Source organism: Gymnoscopelus braueri, assembly GCF_963280865.1.
Source record: "Gymnoscopelus braueri genome assembly, chromosome: 2".
NCBI lineage: Eukaryota > Metazoa > Chordata > Actinopteri > Myctophiformes > Myctophidae > Gymnoscopelus > Gymnoscopelus braueri.
Window position 1 is genome coordinate 19,100,440 of NC_137604.1, and position 17,013 is coordinate 19,117,452.

General features: G+C 39.7%; 2 protein-coding genes across 3 annotated transcripts in view; both read right to left on the bottom strand.

Moving 5' to 3' along the window:
- Positions 1–2,253: 2,253 nt before the first annotated feature.
- On the bottom strand, positions 2,254–6,657 carry LOC308098534 (dynein axonemal light chain 4). 2 transcript variants are annotated; one of them, XM_080446927.1, is made up of 4 exons: positions 6,510–6,657; positions 4,647–4,733; positions 3,542–3,625; positions 2,254–3,310 (listed from the first exon to the last, which is right to left on the bottom strand). In XM_080446927.1, the coding sequence occupies exons 2-4, from the start codon at positions 4,716–4,718 to the stop codon at positions 3,146–3,148; spliced, it is 321 nt and encodes a 106-aa protein (XP_080303053.1). In that variant the 5' UTR covers positions 4,719–4,733; positions 6,510–6,657; the 3' UTR covers positions 2,254–3,145. The 2 variants fall into 2 exon arrangements, with proteins under 2 accessions (XP_080303053.1, XP_080303052.1); XM_080446926.1 differs by having other exon boundaries at positions 6,506–6,657.
- A 6,302-nt stretch (positions 6,658–12,959) lies between these two features.
- The window catches only part of nptxrb (neuronal pentraxin receptor b), a gene marked incomplete at its 3' end in the record, with an annotated part of 7,080 nt that continues 3,026 nt past the window's right edge, over positions 12,960–17,013 (bottom strand). Inside the window, exons 4-7 of the mRNA XM_080450828.1 lie at positions 16,521–16,896; positions 15,323–15,564; positions 14,283–14,462; positions 12,960–13,205 (exon numbers count right to left, since the gene is read on the bottom strand). Coding sequence (XP_080306954.1) covers positions 12,960–13,205; positions 14,283–14,462; positions 15,323–15,564; positions 16,521–16,896 — 1,044 coding nt within the window. The remainder of the gene's footprint in view (positions 13,206–14,282; positions 14,463–15,322; positions 15,565–16,520; positions 16,897–17,013) is intronic.

Genomic DNA, 17,013 nt, shown 5'->3' on the forward strand with positions numbered 1-17,013 from the left:
TCCATTATTTTGAATATTATTTGAGATAATAATGTATCTCTAGTATCCAGTTGCCAACTGTCAGACCACACTTACACAACACATACTCACAAACATGGTCACACACACACACACACACTGCTACACTTGTGAGGACTTGACTGATTTCAAGCGACTCCATTCATTCACCTCTAACCCATAACCATCAACACTACATGCCAATCTTAACTTCTAACCTGGTACACACACACACACACACACACACACACTCTGATATTTATGTTGAAATGAGTTTCATCATTCCTCTATAAATGCCACAATGCCAATGACACATTCAGCCCTAATTCTCTTCAAGTGCTTCTTTGCTCTTGCAGCGATTGAATGCACTGAAGTTTTCTCCACAATAATGTCTAACAGCTATCCAGTTCAGTTGCCCTCCCCTCTCTCACATATACACACACAAACTCGGGGCCAAACCAATTTCTGCCACAGGGGGCAGTGGAAAGGTTGCTAAGATACCACACTAACTAAAATAGGGCAACATGGATTGTGGCCTCAAAATGGCATAAAATTACACGCACAAACCATGAACACTTGGGTGTGGGTATATTCAGTATTTCAGTGTTGAGATTAAGCCTAACCATAGACTTCTAAGTGTGTCTCTTTGTATGAATATTTAATAACATAGGGGAGAAGCAGGGAGAGGAAGAGATATATAAAGAGCATCTGAGGTGAATTATAGATGACATCAAACAGAGGGTTGGCCTGTACTTACTGACTGACAGAAAACTGACATCAGTCAGTGGATTGGCTGAGGAATTGCATCAGCTCTTCTTCCCATGATGACGTAGATGGATATAGGCTCAATCCCATTAAAAGTGGCAGTGAAACTGCCAAAAATGATGTAACTCAGTATTACGGAGGTGGTCATGTCTTGCACAATGCTCTTCATGTTCAATTTCATGTTCATTCATATTCATGAAAACATTGAGGCAGGTGGAGCCAGAGAGGGAAAGTGCTGCCTGTGTAAATAAGAATCTCTGGGGTGTTTGTTTGTGTGTTGCCATAGTGCAGCCTGACCTGAAATGGTGTCGTGATGTTTCAGTAAACATGGTCGGGTAGAAGTTGGCAGGCTCGCTTGTCTGATATTTGGCATTGTTTGTCATCAAAACATTACCTTCCTATTGGTAGTCCTACAGCATGTCAAACTCAGATGTTCAAGTTTGCAGAAAACCGTGGAAACATGAAAAGACATATAAGTATATCGGTTCCTCCCTGTCTGACTTGCCTGTATTTGGAAAATAACAAAATGCCTTAATGAAATTTCTAAAAATGTCTAAACCAATCTACCTGCCTTTTGCTGCATGGGCAAAAAGATGTCAATAGTTATAATGTTTTTCCTTTCAGTGTAACACTATGAACTTTCAAATACAAAGCCATTTGAAGGGGCAGCTCTACCATACATTATACATTAGAAAACTCTACTCTATTATGCCCTTATTATCTTGCAACTTGATTCCAGAACCTTTTATCCTCTGACTTCTTTGTATAGTCCAAATAAATGCAATAGAATAAATATTACATGTATTCAATTACATGTATTCAAAAGTGTCTATCTCCAGAAACATCAACAACTGGTCTACATCTACCCAAGACTGATTCAATACTCTTCAATGAGGCCAGTCTATTATTAGACTGCTGCATAAAAATGAAGGGTGGCCTAATTTCAAACAAAAGTTAGCCTCCCTCCAACCAGGCTAAACACAAGACATGTACTGTAGCAACCATTTTACAAATGTATTTTTGAGCAGGTAAAAATACTCAAGATAGATTTATCATTATTTATTGCACTGATACAGTACTTACATTTTGTGAAACCTTGTCACTCAGCTATCTGTGGTGCAGATCTAGGTTGTTGAAAAGTCTTGGTTATTTTATATTGTAGCTCATTCTGTGGGAATAATTTATTATTAATACATCATTTAATCTATTCAAATTGTTATCACAAACCTTTCAGTGTTTATATCTTATCCTCAATTCAGTGCATTTCTAAATAAACCAGTTATAGGTAATTATGTCTAAACACTGTCACAAATAAATATGAATCTCAATTTATCATTTCACAATCCCTTCTTTAGAACTTTGAGCACATTTCTGCAAAATATGTTTATTTTCTCTGATTTCACAAAGACTAATCCTGTGAGAATGACTGAGAGAGCAAGGACAGCTCACTTTTCGATTACAATTCAGATTTTTATTGTACAATCAGGTCAGTTCACACACATAGGTCCGTTCTACTGAATCGTGAAAATTGGCATCAACATAAAAACCTATCACATTGCTAATATCACCCAGCAGGGAGATATTGGCATGGTAATACAAACAGGGTAATACAAACACCTTTTCAGGGAGAAAAGGTGAATCTGGTTTAGTGGTATTTGGCTGCCAAGTGTCAGAGCCCTTCAGCATAACAAGAAGTCTTGGGTGTTAAAAACACTTTTTTTTTTACAAGTTGCATAAAAATATTTACATATATAAAATATCAAAAAACTTAACTGAAAGACAAACCAAGTGCTTGGAAAGATGAGGAGAAAGAGAGAGGCAAAAAGAAGGCAAATAGAGATGGACCTTGAAGAAAACAAATACCAGGACATTTTGCTGTTGCAAAGAAAATGTGGTCAGACTGCAGTATGGTGAATAGTGCAATCTTTATAAAAAAACAGTGTTTGTCCAGCATACACATCATCAAGCACACACACATACGTACAGTCGCAGTCCCTGAAGAGAAATGAGGGAAAATGGATATTGGAGACCCTGGCTGGCTGAATTCTTCTAAAAGGCGAGTTCGTGCTAACATGTGTGTAGCCTACTCAGAAAAAAAGAAAGAATGACATTGATGACAGATAAAGGGTGAGAAAGACTCGAGAGTGGTATTTCTTTTGTTTAACCACCAGCCAAAATGGCCCTCCAAATTCACCAGCCACTGCTATCATTTTATAGAGCAATATGAAACAATAGAGGACCGCCAAGTTATAGTTGGTTCCCTGTCAAAGTGGTTCAGAGTTCACGAACATACTATCCACAGCAACAAATTCAGAAGGTGGTGTTGATATTCCATCCTGGTGACATACAGAGACAGAGGGAGAGAGAAGAAGGACAAGAAGTGCTAGGAGCACTTCCACACGCATACTGCCAGGCTCCCTCCAAAGAACATATAGAGGAGATTCTTCACCTCGTGAGTGACCTCAAAGCCAAAGCCCTCACCGATCACCACATGCCACGAGCTGCCAAACTTCTTATCCATAGATTCTTTGATCATCTTCGCTGCACTCTGACAAACGGAGAGAAAGACAGAGAGAGAAAGACAGAGACAGGGAGAGAGAGAGAGTTGAGCCCATTTCATACATACTTCATCGCACGTCGGAAATAGCCGCTATTTCCTGTGAGCGACTCCATTGTGTGATGTAGCATAAGGCAAGAGAAAGAGAGAAAGACATTGCTATGTACAAAGATCCTACACTCACACATTTTCTAAATCAATAGTGTCTCACAGAATACACACCTCATTGTTGGTGGCGAACTTCTCGCAGGCTGTGACACACAGTTCCATTGTCTCGACTCTCATTTCTTCTGCCATGTCTGTGTGCTAAAGTCATGAAAACAATGGTGTAAAATCATCATGTTTTTTTTTGGTTCTCTGTCACATTATACTTATAAAACAGATATGTTTAGTTGTGTGATCAGCAATAATGTGTCATTATTTGCATGTAAATATTTCATTTATTAATGACTGTGTTTAGAAAGATACACAGTACAATCCACAGTGTTAAAGGGATATTTATTTACAACACTTCTGGGGTCATTCTAATGTCTACTCTTGCTTTTGTGTACACCCCAGACAGTTTTTTGTTGTTCTTTATTTAACCAGGATAGAAGCTGAGCACAAGTGCTGATTTTCAGCAACGCCCTACATATAGACACGCACATTAAAACCTGGGAGCTGTCCAGTACAACCACAGTCTTATACTGTTGTCCACTGAGCAGCTCCACTGGAGCAGGTGGGGTTCAGTGCCATTTCAGTGGTGCTGGGAGAGGGTGGGTAGTGGCCATTCACTTCCCCACCTAGATTATTCCTGCCAGTCAAGGGAGTCGAACCGGGAACCTTCCGGTAACAAGTGCACTCCTCTAACCTTTAGCTTCCCTCCACGTAGTACGTTGCTTGATTTGATCTTTAGATATTTGATCAGAGATGCCCCCTTCCTATATAAACCCAATGTAACTTCAAACTCCATTTCAACCCCTGGTTCTGGTGACTGATCTTGTTCCAAAACAAAAACAAAAAATAAATTAATTAATTTCATAATTTTTCATTTTCGATTAATAAAAACTTTTGCACACCTAGATTAAAAGCTTAAAAGCAGGTGCGAGGTAAAACAGTGAGCAATATCAACAATCCGCACACAGCCCACTTGCACGGTGCATGGAAATGTATTGGCAACGTTTCGGTTACACAGACCTTCCTCAGGCTTCCCCATTTTCAAAAAGGATTTTTTTTTTTGGTTGAAAAAAACACAGCCCCCTCACGCATTATTAGGACAATATTAGTCACCAGATTTGAGACAGCCCTAAATACAACCCCTGGCTACTATTCCTGTCCCACATCGTACCCTGATAAGAGGGAAGTTATGAAGTCTCTTGTAGTCGGCCTCTTCCTTCTTCACCTCTCCTGTCTCAGCCATTCCTCCTCCAAGGTCCTGCAAAGACAATGTAGATAAATAAACCTTTATTGCACCCATGGGGAAATGTAGGTGCCAATAGTTCTTAAAGTGGGGTCCGGGGAGGCCCAGGGGTCCTTTGAGGGGCTTCTAGGGGGTTCTTAGCAAAATGATTTTCTGTATTTGTTTTAATTGTTTGACAACGACATGCCCAATTTAGGTATGTCAGGTTAAAAGCGGTTTCATTTAATTTCATTTCGTTATCATTTCACCAGCTAAAAGGTAATCCAATGACAATGTACTGTATAATCTACAGTACAGACAGTTGTAGAATTCTGTAGGCCACTATCTTCTCTTATGGGGGTCCCTCCCTGGCACCAAATCTTTCCAAATGGGGGTCTATACGCCTATCAGCCATGGCTGTATGATCAGTTGGGGGTCCTTGACATGAGAGTTTGAAATGTTGAAATGTTTGAGAACCACTGGCATAGCAGCACAGCAGTAGGCATGAAACAGGACAGAATGAGATTCAGGTAAGAATAGAGAAGATTCACAGGACACCATTAGTGTGATCGACTGTCTATCATCAACCTTCACAAGTGTCGTTTTTGTTTTCCATGGCAACATTTCATGTTATTATTTTATGTGATGTGTCACGTCACTGAACAGTATGGGTGGCAGCCTGGGAGGGATTGAGGATTTTCTTCTCTTTTAAGTCGTCAGATATATTGTACAACTTATATTATATGTTGTAATTGTTGTTCTTAATAAAAACGTATTTGACAAAATAAAAAAAAAGAATTAGAGAAGATTTAATAAATAAATAAGAATAAAAGTATTAATAAGAATAAAAGTATTAATAAGTATAAAAGTCTGTCCAGGTCAGAGTCTGACTGATGGAGGGTAAAGTTAAGGATAGATTGATTAATTGATCGAATACTTTATTAACAGTTTGGCAAAAAAAAGGCACAGAAAGTACAGTTCAGGACTACAAAAGGCAGCTATGAAAGGCAGCCAGATAACATAATATGGACGTTGTAAAGTCAGGCTGAATAACAGACATAAACATGCAAAGCTAGCATGTTAAAATTGCAAATCAGGGTGATGTCATCATGTCTATGACGTTTCACAAACATTATCAGGCTAGCGTTAGCAATTAGCTCATGTTACCTCTAGCTGCAAAGTGTGTCCATTTTATTAGACGAGGCCATGGCCCGTTTACACACTGCTCTGTTGCCCTTATCAACAGTTAGCCCGGTTTGCACATGTATTTATTTAGTTACATTAAAGTTATCCCAGTCAGTCCACTAACTAGTTAGCATTAGCTCATTGGGTTAGCTAGCAACCAGTGTTGCCAGGTTTTGTGAGAGAAACAAGCAGCCAGATATAAGAAAACAAGCCCAAAAGAAGCACTTTTAAACCTATGCGTCGGCTATTTGAAAATAGCTGATCTACAAGCTCACGAGCTTGTAGATCAGTGGATTTTCAAGAACTCTTGAAATAAAATGTGGAATATTTTGAATATTGTTTTGAAACATTCTAACAACACAAATGCTCCCTGTGGCACAAAACATTTATGAAAAATAATTGAGAACCACTGGTTTAAACATTTTTTGGGAAGCAAGCCTAAATAATTAAGTATATAAACAAGCAACAAAAAAAAACGCAACCCGCAACTACCAATATTTACAAGCAACTTTACAGAAAAATAAGCCCAACGTCGCTTATAACAAGCCAACATGGCAACAGTGCTAGCAACCAGCCAACACTGCCGGTGTATGTTGTCTGTTTACAGTGTAATGTGTTCCTACCTGCCTACGGACTGGAGGAATGTGGAGCAGAGTTTGAAGTTGCTTTGTAATTATTACGACCGTATTAACAACATAGTACGTTCACACAGTATGTTCTGCAAAAAACGACATTTATTCTGCCAGCCTCAGCCCCCGGTTGTCAAGGAGACATTTTTTCTTGACTGTCAACAAATGGAATGCCCTCAAAAAGGAAGTCCCGCCCTCTCTGACGTTAGCCTGCTCTGCATTGGTTCATACGTTTGTCATTCCACCGAGTGAGCGATGACGAGTGCTGCCCGCCACAAAAAAAAAGTGCACACTTTTATGAAAACGTAAATCTAAACCTAAATCTAAGTATATATTTATTTTATTCTATTTTATTTTATTTTATTTTATTTTATTTTATTTTATTTTATTTTATTTTATTTTATTTTATTTTATTTTATTTTATTTTATTTTATTTTATTTTATTTTATTTTATTTTATTTTATTTTATTTTATTTTATTTTATTTTATTTTATTTTATTTTATTTTATTTTATTTTATTTTATTTTATTTTATTTTATTTTATTTTATTTTATTTTATTTTATTTTATTTTATTTTATTTTATTTTATTTTATTTTATTTTATTTTATTTTATTTTATTTTATTTTATTTTATTTTATTTTATTTTATTTTATTTTATTTTATTTTATTTTATTTTATTTTATTTTATTTTATTTGCTTTGTTGAAGCATCATTTGATGTCACATGTGCGCACACACACGCACGCACACACACGCACGCACACACACGCACACATGCACACATTCATACAGTGCATACGGTCTATAAACATTGCTTGGACTACAAGCACTTGTCGTATCTGATGAGGCATCAGACCGTGTGTTATCAGGCTTGTAGTTGTTATAAGAAGAGGAGAAGAAGCAGACGGACGTCAGGGTTTCCAGGTTCTAGAATCTCCAGTGTGTTTATTCAGCATCAAACAACAAACAGACAGCATTCAGAGAAACAGCCAGGAGCAGAGCCCCTGTTCCTCAGCCCTTCGGCCAAGGACTGCACTCGTCCTGAGTTAGATTTTAGTCTCCCTCTTATAACACAATGGATCCACATTTGAATAGCCTACAGCCTGTTCATGTGGGTGGCTGTTGACCAAACAAATGGTAGACTTGCTGTCTCTCTACCTGATTTAGCAGCTCAATGGAGATGTATATCACACTTCACACCTAGCCAGGCTAGGCTGTCTCCTAAACAACAGGTCACTGAATGGCCCAAAAGTGCAGACAGTCTGTCTACACATTATTATCCTGACTTTAGATTTGTACATTATGTTATGAGGGTTTTACTTTAGTATCATTTCTTAATATGTTTTGACTTGCACACTGTTCAGATACCACACACTGTTTACATACACATAGTACACACATAAACACACACTGTACATGCACATACAGTAGGCCTACACACATAAGCACATATACTAATATAAACATGTACAGTACACACATAAACACACACTGTACAAACATAAACACGTACATCCACACATACAGTAAGTTGCACATTCAAAGATGCCACAAGCTCATCTTGTGACACGTAGCTTTTAGATCTGCTGTTGTCACAGAATGCATTTGTGTGTACATGTATAGCCTTTCTTTTAGCTTTCAACATTGACAGTCCTCTCTAGCCTTAGGGGGGGGGGGGGTTTACCAGTCTACGTTTTCTCACCTCTCACCTATGTATTCTCAGCAAACTCTGTACAGCAGTGATTCATGAACATTTTAATTTCAAGGACCCCTAGTTTGAAATGCATCAGGCCACAGACCCCCCCCCCCCCCCCCCCGCCACCATTAGATTTTTTTCCCCTTTCTTTTCTTCACTATCTACCCCAATCTACACTATACAACTCACTCATTTAACTCTGAGAGTGTACAAATAGAACAAATGGACACGTAAGTGTTCATTTATGGGTCCATTTGGTTCCAATTGTACACTCTCTGAGTTACAACAGACACACATAAGGGTCAATTTGGTTCGTAACTATCAATCATTTAGCTGCATGGGGGGAACCCCCGGACAGAACCCCCTCAAGGACACCTGGGAGTCCCCGGAACTCATGTAGAGAAGCAGTGCTGTACACGTACTGTACAGAACCCATGTAGAGAAGCAGTGCTGTACAGGAGGGCAGCTTTTTCTGAGATGTTAATTGGAACCACCCCGTCTGGCCCTGGGGCGCTGTTTTTCCTTTTTATTTGACGATGGGTTCCCAGATTGGGCACTAACTATCATACCATATTCAAAGCAGTGGTGGAAAAAGTACTCAAATGTTTTACTTAAGTAAAAGTATCAATACTGCAATGTAGAAGTACTCTGTTACTTACAAGTAAAAGTCCGGAATTCAAAATTTACTTGAGTAAAAGTACAAAAGTATTGGTATCAAAATGTACTTAAAGTGCCAAAAGTAAAACTACTAAAATGTTTGAAAATAGCAGATCTACAAGCTCACAACGCGTCGCGATGCGACGTGTTGTGAGCTTGTAGATCGGCTATTTTCAAATAGCCTATGTATAAAATAGGCCTAAAGTGGTTAAAGTATGTTTTATAATATAATAATTAATATCTGCAAAGTAACTAAACTAAAGTTTTCAAATAATTTTTGTGGAGTAAAAGTACAATATTTGCCTCTGAGATGTAGTGGAGTAAGTTAAAGTACTGAAAATTGGAAATACTCCAGTAAAGTAAAAATACCTCAAAATTGTACTTAAGTACAGTACTTAGTTACTTTACACCACTGTGTACAGGAGGGTAGCTTTTTCCGAGATGTTGGAACATCATACCATGTTCAAAGTCCCTTGATCACGTCTCATTCTAATGTTGGTGGAACTGTAACTGAACCTCTTGGCCCTTGCAGCCACATAACTCACTCTCTGGGTGTACCTAAAGTGGCCATTGAGTGTAGGCTATTTTCCACATTATTGGTATACAGTACGTACAGCATACTGTAAGACACAGCCCAAGTCTACAGTATGCCCCAATGAATCCTGTGTGTTCAGATTCAACCAATCAATAAAAGCACACCGACTGTCCCCCCCCGACCACGCGCACGCGCACGCAGACGCACGCACACGCACACACACACACACACACACACACACACACACACACACGCACACACACACACACACACACACACACACACACACACACACACACACACACACACACACACACACACACACACACACGCACACACACACACACACACACACACACACACACACACACACACACACACACACACACCTGACATTGTACGTGTATAACACAATCCATGTAACCAATACAATCTGGTGTAATTTGGCAACTGAAACAACAGCTCCTGTTAAATTCTGGATTATAGTGGATTATCCTGGAGAAGTATTCACACAGATCACATGATAATCTCTCTCCATCACGCCCTCCCCCACTCTTTGTTTTCTCTCTCTCTCTCTCTCTCTCTCTCTCTCTCTCTCTCTCTCTCTCTCTCTCTCTCTCTCTCTCTCTCTTTGTTTTTAATGTGAGGATAGGGATTCGGTTTGATCATGTTGTCATATTATGCTTGTGTCTGCTGTTCCTCCCTCTTGTCTCTCTGTCTCTCATGTATATATCATGTGCTATACAGTGAGCCATTAACTGCACAGCATGATTACATTACGAAATGGGTGGAGTACACAAGGCTAGTGGGGTTTTGATCAACAATTTGACCCAGTTGAGTTATGACACGTGTTTGAGACCCACATAGTCGTGTGTGCATGTGTATTCTTCAGTTTTTCCCTGTGAAAGAGGAAAATCAATGAGAGACAGAGCACCCAAGAGAGATTGATGGAGAGACAGTGTTGAAGAGGAAAGGACCAGAGGGTGAATTGAAATAAAAAAGGGAAAACTAAGAAAAAGAGAAGATTCAACACAGTGGGTATACTGGTGGTAAATACCAGCTGGAACAAGATGAATCTTAAACAGAGGTCAGAGAGAATTTGAGAGAAGCCCTTGCTGAAAGTCAAAAATAGACAAACTGGAGCTGGAGCTCAATAATTGATTGACAGAGAACATGAATTGTTGCTACAGAGGATATGGTGATGATACTTGGCTATAGGGCTGACAAGAGTGGATTTGTGAGTTGGATGAACGAGGAAGGGAAAAAGAACTTTTTTGATGTGTACTGTATGTCAGTGTTCAGAGAGAGAGAGAAAATGATGTGTGCATGTGGGGTCGAGAGAGTTCTATAATTGCTGCCTGAGTGAAAGGTAATTATGAGGTATCAATTATTCAACAGCAGACGTAGAGAGATGGTAGGGGCTGAGGAAGGGGATTAAGAAGACCCCATGTGATGCTGCTCTATATGGTGAACCGTAGGTGATTAAGAGAAAGAGAAAGGATCATGACTGATGGACAGTGACTGGCTGATCGAATTAGATTAAACCAACATAATACTGAAAGGCAGCAATGCTGTTCAAAATTATGATCTTTTTTTGCTGCTCATATTAACAGAACAAGACAGGATCTAATGATGCCACATGGCATGGCTCACACACACGCACACGCGCACACACACACACACACACACACACACACACACACACACACACACACACACACACACACACACACACACACACGTATGCAGGCACAGCTGTTTTTTTATATTCTTTTAATATTCTTTGCCATAACATAAATGTTTTTTCATCCACATATTTGACAATATCATAGAGGAATTCATGGAGGTGGAAATAAGGATGAGCACAACACTAATTGCAGCATTTCACGTCATAACCAAGAGCGAGAAACTGAGAGAGAGAGACAAAGACACAGAGAAGAAGAAGAAGAAGACGACGATAGCTGACATTTCATGTTGGGCAGGTGAACCCAGGCAGGCACTTTACAGCCAAAAGTCAATGGTGTATGGGGCTGGTACTGTGGCAAGCTACATGAGAGCACATAGCGGCAGTGGTGGAAAGTAACTAAGTACATTTACCTAGGCTATTTGAAAATAGCCGATCTACAAGCTCACAGCGCGTCGCGATTCGACGCGTTGTGAGCTTGTAGATCTGCTATTTTCGAACATTTTAGTACTTTTAGTACATTTTGATACCAATACTTTTGTACTTTTACTCAAGTAAATGTTAATTCCAGGCTTTTACTTGTAAACCGAGTACTTCTACATTGCAGTATTGCTACTTTTACTTAATAAACATTAGAGTACTTTTTCCACCACTGCATAGCGGTGTACACAGTTCTACTGAACTCCATCGACACTATGCACTTCCCCAAGATCCTTTGACATTACAGACCTACGGTATTCTGTGAGGATACAATATGCCAAGACACTCTCATATACTGTTGGGTAGTACAGGTACAGTAACCACTGTGTATAAAAATGTATGCCTGTTTTGTCAAGATATTTGGTGATAGGAAATTTGACTTCATCACTGCAAATACTTTCATGCAAATACAATTACATTCCATCAGGTTTACATTCATAACATAGCAGGTCTAAAATCAACCAAACGTACCCAAATTGTTCATGATTTCAATGCCTGATGCTCTGATGCTTCTAGGTCAATGAATTGGCACTGGTTGGAGTAAGTTTCAAACGATAACAATTTTGCAACTTACACCATAGAAAGTCTGTGGGCTGAAGCAGGGGGGAAGGTCTGGTACAGAACAACAGTAGCAGAAATACATTTATACACAATGACACATTTAATTGACCACTGCTGAAGAAATCAATGATGATGATGATATGCATTATATAAAACCTACACAAAGTACACAAAAACATTGCGCAACAAAACTGTGCAGTAGAGAAACAACGTACTGTACAAACTAAAACTCACTTTGTATTTCATTACAGAGTATTAAAACTGATCAATGTAAACAAATAACAACATGGCATCTCAAATAATCAAACCACATTTCATTTCAGTGTGAAACACAAGCAACTGGACAGAAAAGAAAACAAGATTCTATGTCACTTTAAGTTAAGAAACTCATTTACAAAATTCCATCATTAACGATTAATTCTGTAACAACTCTCTTGAAATCCCTCTGTTGACAACCAGAAGATTGGTTGGCAAAAATGTTATTGGCCAAAACAAAAGGCAGTATGATTGACAAGAACCTTTGAAACCGCAATTACAGAATGCACCTTCAGGTTCCTGTTACTTAACACATTCAATACATGCCAGAGGTTGATCCACCCATGCTCTCGTCATTAAAGTGAATTTATGGCTGCGCACAAGCCTCACTGAATCCAATTACAGACATAAACACATGAGTGTGGACATCAAGTGAAAGAAAAACATCTACACCGCTCCTAATTACCATTGCCTCATCTTTCCAAAGAAACCCTCTCACAGCTCCCTAAACAGTGCTTAACAGGACACAACCTGAACATTTTGGCTGACCTGCCTTTTTTCCCCCCACACAAGTCTTCCATCACTGTTTGGGACTGGAGAGGTTGGTTCTTTGCGCAGCGTGGCAGGGGTCCAGGGACTCCTTAGTGGCCCCTCCAAAGACATCCACATCATGGTCCGTCCAAGGTGCGATGTTTCCCAGCGTGGAGGCACTGCAGTCAGCCAGGGCAGCAACTTCAGCGGGCTTCAGCACCCGGTCCCACAGGTTGAACTGGGAGAGCTCCCCCACCAGGGCCTGGGAGGCATCGAAGCGTCCACCTAGTGTATCCTTGGGTGAGAGGACATAGAAGGAATGATGAGTTCCATACTGCTAATCCACATTAAAAACAAACTGTTATTTGAAGTTTAGGAGTTAGCATGAAGAAAACAAAAAACAATCCTTTCCTCAACAAGGAGGCATGTACTGTAAGGATGGTCTTTAACATATCCAATATACCTTTAATAACAATGTTTTTGGTGACATTTATATAGCGCTTTTCTAGATACTCAAAGTCGCTTTACAGAAAACAGAAACGGCTTTATTAGGGGGGAAAATAGTTAAAAAGGTGTCTCTTACAAATCTCTTACAATGAGATACACAGAACTAAATACAACAAACTGATTTAGACTCAGTGAAACATTTTTAGGCTTAATCAGCATCCTACTGTATCCTTAGTTTAGTTTTTTTGCACCAAAAGTAAAAATGGTTAGGCCCAGATGTGCCCAAAAGACTAAAAATGTGTTTACTGGCGGTGACCCCTTCTGTTAGGAGGTGTCCCTTTATTTGCCCAAGAAAATCTAGTTCTAATACACATGTTATGTCCTTTCCCTTTTATTATCCTCAATTATCCTCTTAATGCTGGTCGTCTCTCTAGCAACTCTCCAGCATCCCCAAGACACTGAGTCCCAGTTTTATGCTTTTGATCCTTTATTTAAGGCTGATGCACCAAGGGGATAAGAAAGATACTCTAGACAGTCTAGGACAGAGATAAACAATATTTATCTAAATTATCTATCTATCTATCTAGAGCTTCTCTTTCCTATGCGGTCTGCTTTTTATCCCTAGAATCAAAACTAAACGTGGAGAAGTAGCACTCCGTTTTTATGCATCATGTATCTGGAACAAACTCCCAGAAAACTGTCTGCTGCAATTCTTAGTTCTGTTAAATCCCACTTAAAAACCTTTCCGTTTGCCTTTTTTTTACTAATTATTCTTCTGCACTATAATTTTACTCTCTTGTTTTTTTGGTTGGTTATATTTGTACTTTCAATGTCAGTATAAATTGTGTGATTTCTTATTTTTTACTTAAATTTTACATGTGTTTCCTTTGCTATTAAACCTCTTCTATCCTTTCATCTGTCTCACCTGTTCCTGGCCCAGTATTAGTACTCCCCCAGGCTTGATGGGGTGCCAGGCAGCCAGTCCCTCTCCCCGGCCCTTCATCTTTCCCCCTTGATATGCCTTCCACACGCCGTCCCTCAGGGTCCAGCTCACACAGATGTGTTGCCATTCATCCTGTGGCAAGGAGAGGGGCAGCTGTGCAACCTACAGGACAGAAAACACAGTGGTACCAAGGGCATCTCTGCAGGACAACTGTGTCTAAGAAGTTAGTCCAGCATTGATAATAAATTTGTTTTGATAGGAGCTACATTATTTCCTGTCATTGTCACTGTGCGCCATAATATTGTTATTAATTCATTAAGACCGGGACGCATCTGTGCCATTTACGATTTATTTGGCTATTAAAAAAATAGCAGATATACAAACTCATAGTGCCACGCTATATGAGCTTGTAGATCTACTATTATTTGAAAAATCGTGGAACATTTCTGCAAATCTTTGAATATATATATATATGTTTTAAAGCGAACATTTTTAACTCTGATCTGTGCTTCTGGGGGTCCCTCCAACAAAATATTTTGAGATGGGGGTCCGCAGCCAAATACATATCATTTTGGGGGTCCTTGACATAGAAAAGTTGGAGCACCACTGATATAGCAACTTACTGTTAGGATTTAGAAAACATTTTAGATATGTATTTGGCCGTGGACCCCCACCTCAAAATGTTTTGTTCCAGGTACCCCCAGAAGCAAATATTTTAGTTACAAATGTTTTACGCTTTATAAATATATATATTCAAAGATTCGCGCGCTATGAGCTTGTTTATCTGCTATATCTTTGAATAGCCAAAGTATTAAAAAATGGTTAATAAAACCAAATAGGTACCACGTGCCATGATCTAGCCAGATGGCTTTCTCTGTTCTACATTTGGTTTGTCCCTTCTTTCAATTAATTACACTTTTGGTCATTTGACTGATGCACTTATCTGGAGCATATGTACAGTATATTCCACTGGCTCAACAGAATAAACTTATATTCTTAGTTTTTCATGACATCCCATTTACCTTGTCATTGATGAGCAGCTCCACAGGGTTATGTACTCCCTGTAGCAGCACCAGTTCATTGGGCTGTCCTGCCACTGAATAGGAGAAAGGGGTTCCAATGCCCCCCTCCTTGGCCTTGAGCCACACACAGGCGGTGAAGGCATACATCTCGGGCATTTCTTTCCTGACAACACCATACATGTAGTTGGTACGCATGGGGAAGGACAGGACAAAACCATCAGGGAACGACGGCTCCGTCAAGGCTGTGGGTGCAGACAGGGAGAGGAACACACACAAATATTATGAGTAAATGTCTACAAACATTTACTTTAATAAGTAAATGTTTGTAGAAGGTTAACCACTCTAACCCTGGCGTCTGAATTTTGTTTAAAAAATATATATATATATTTATTTGTATTCAAAAACAGCTAAAATAGCTGATCTACAAGCTCACAACCTGCCACATTGCAATACGTCCGTTGTGAGCTTGAAGATCAGCTATTTTCACTATTTGTCATACAACAAAGTGTATATCGGGCTTAAGTGGTTAATAGAATGCTTCTCAATCCAATTCAATTAACCTTTATTTGTCACACACAACTCTTTAAATACACTTTTAAAAACAGCAGTGAAAGCTTATCCACAGAGTTTGACACTGCAGTATGTTTTCAGTGCCTTGCTCAACACGGGACTGTTGATGGTCGTGGCATACATAACATTCACCCCACAGTCATGAGTCAGTCATGACTCATGAGTCAGGCATGAGCCACCTGCAGTCACTGATGGTGATAATGATGAAATCAACAGACATTGAGTTATGATATAGCCTCTCTAACTCAAGGACAAACTGCACTCCCTGCACCAAACAAAAGCTAATTGTATTTCCTTCATAATTAGTGTTCTGCCGCCTGCCTGTTTTGCTTTCTTTCCCAGCTGTCCGCTTCTATTTCCATTTTATGTTTCTTGCACATTTGTATCCTCTTATTCTTGAATCTTGTATCCTCTTTTATAAAAAATGCCTTTGTCTTTGTTTTTGTCAATGTTTTTGTTTTCATATTTAAGCACTTTGTTTTCAAAAGTGTTATACAAATAAAGCTTTATTATTACTATTTTATCTCCAAATCTATTCTCATGTTCCTCCTCTTCCTCCATTCCCTTCCTCTCTCAAACAAGGCCCTTCACCCGCCTCCTCCTCCTCCTCATCGGTCTGTGGACTCACTGTGCTCCAGCTCGGTGACACGGTGGTTGACCGTGTCGAGGCCCTGGTCAATCCTCTCATGGTGGCCCTGGGTCTCCTTCCTCATAGTCTGACGCTCCTTCTCCAGCATCTTGATCTTTCTCTCTAGCTCTCCCTCCAGGTCCTCCACTCGCCATGTGCCCTTGACTCTCCCCGGGGAGCCGTGGGAGGGAGGCTTGCCAGCTGGAGAACCAGGACGTCGCCCACCCGCGGGAGCCACAGCAGGGCGGGAGGGAGCGCCGCCAGATGGGGCCGCCTTGGCATTATCGCCGACTGTGCTGCTGCTGCTGCTGCTGCCACCGCCAACGCTCACGGATGTGTCGGCGGTAAGGTTCAGTATAGCAGGGCCTATCTCTGCCTGCAAGTGATAAGACAGTGAAGGGGTGAAACTAGGTAAAAAGAATATGATAACAAAAAAGTATAAATAAGTAACATAGAAATAATAAATAGATAATTGTAAAAAGAAATCTGAATT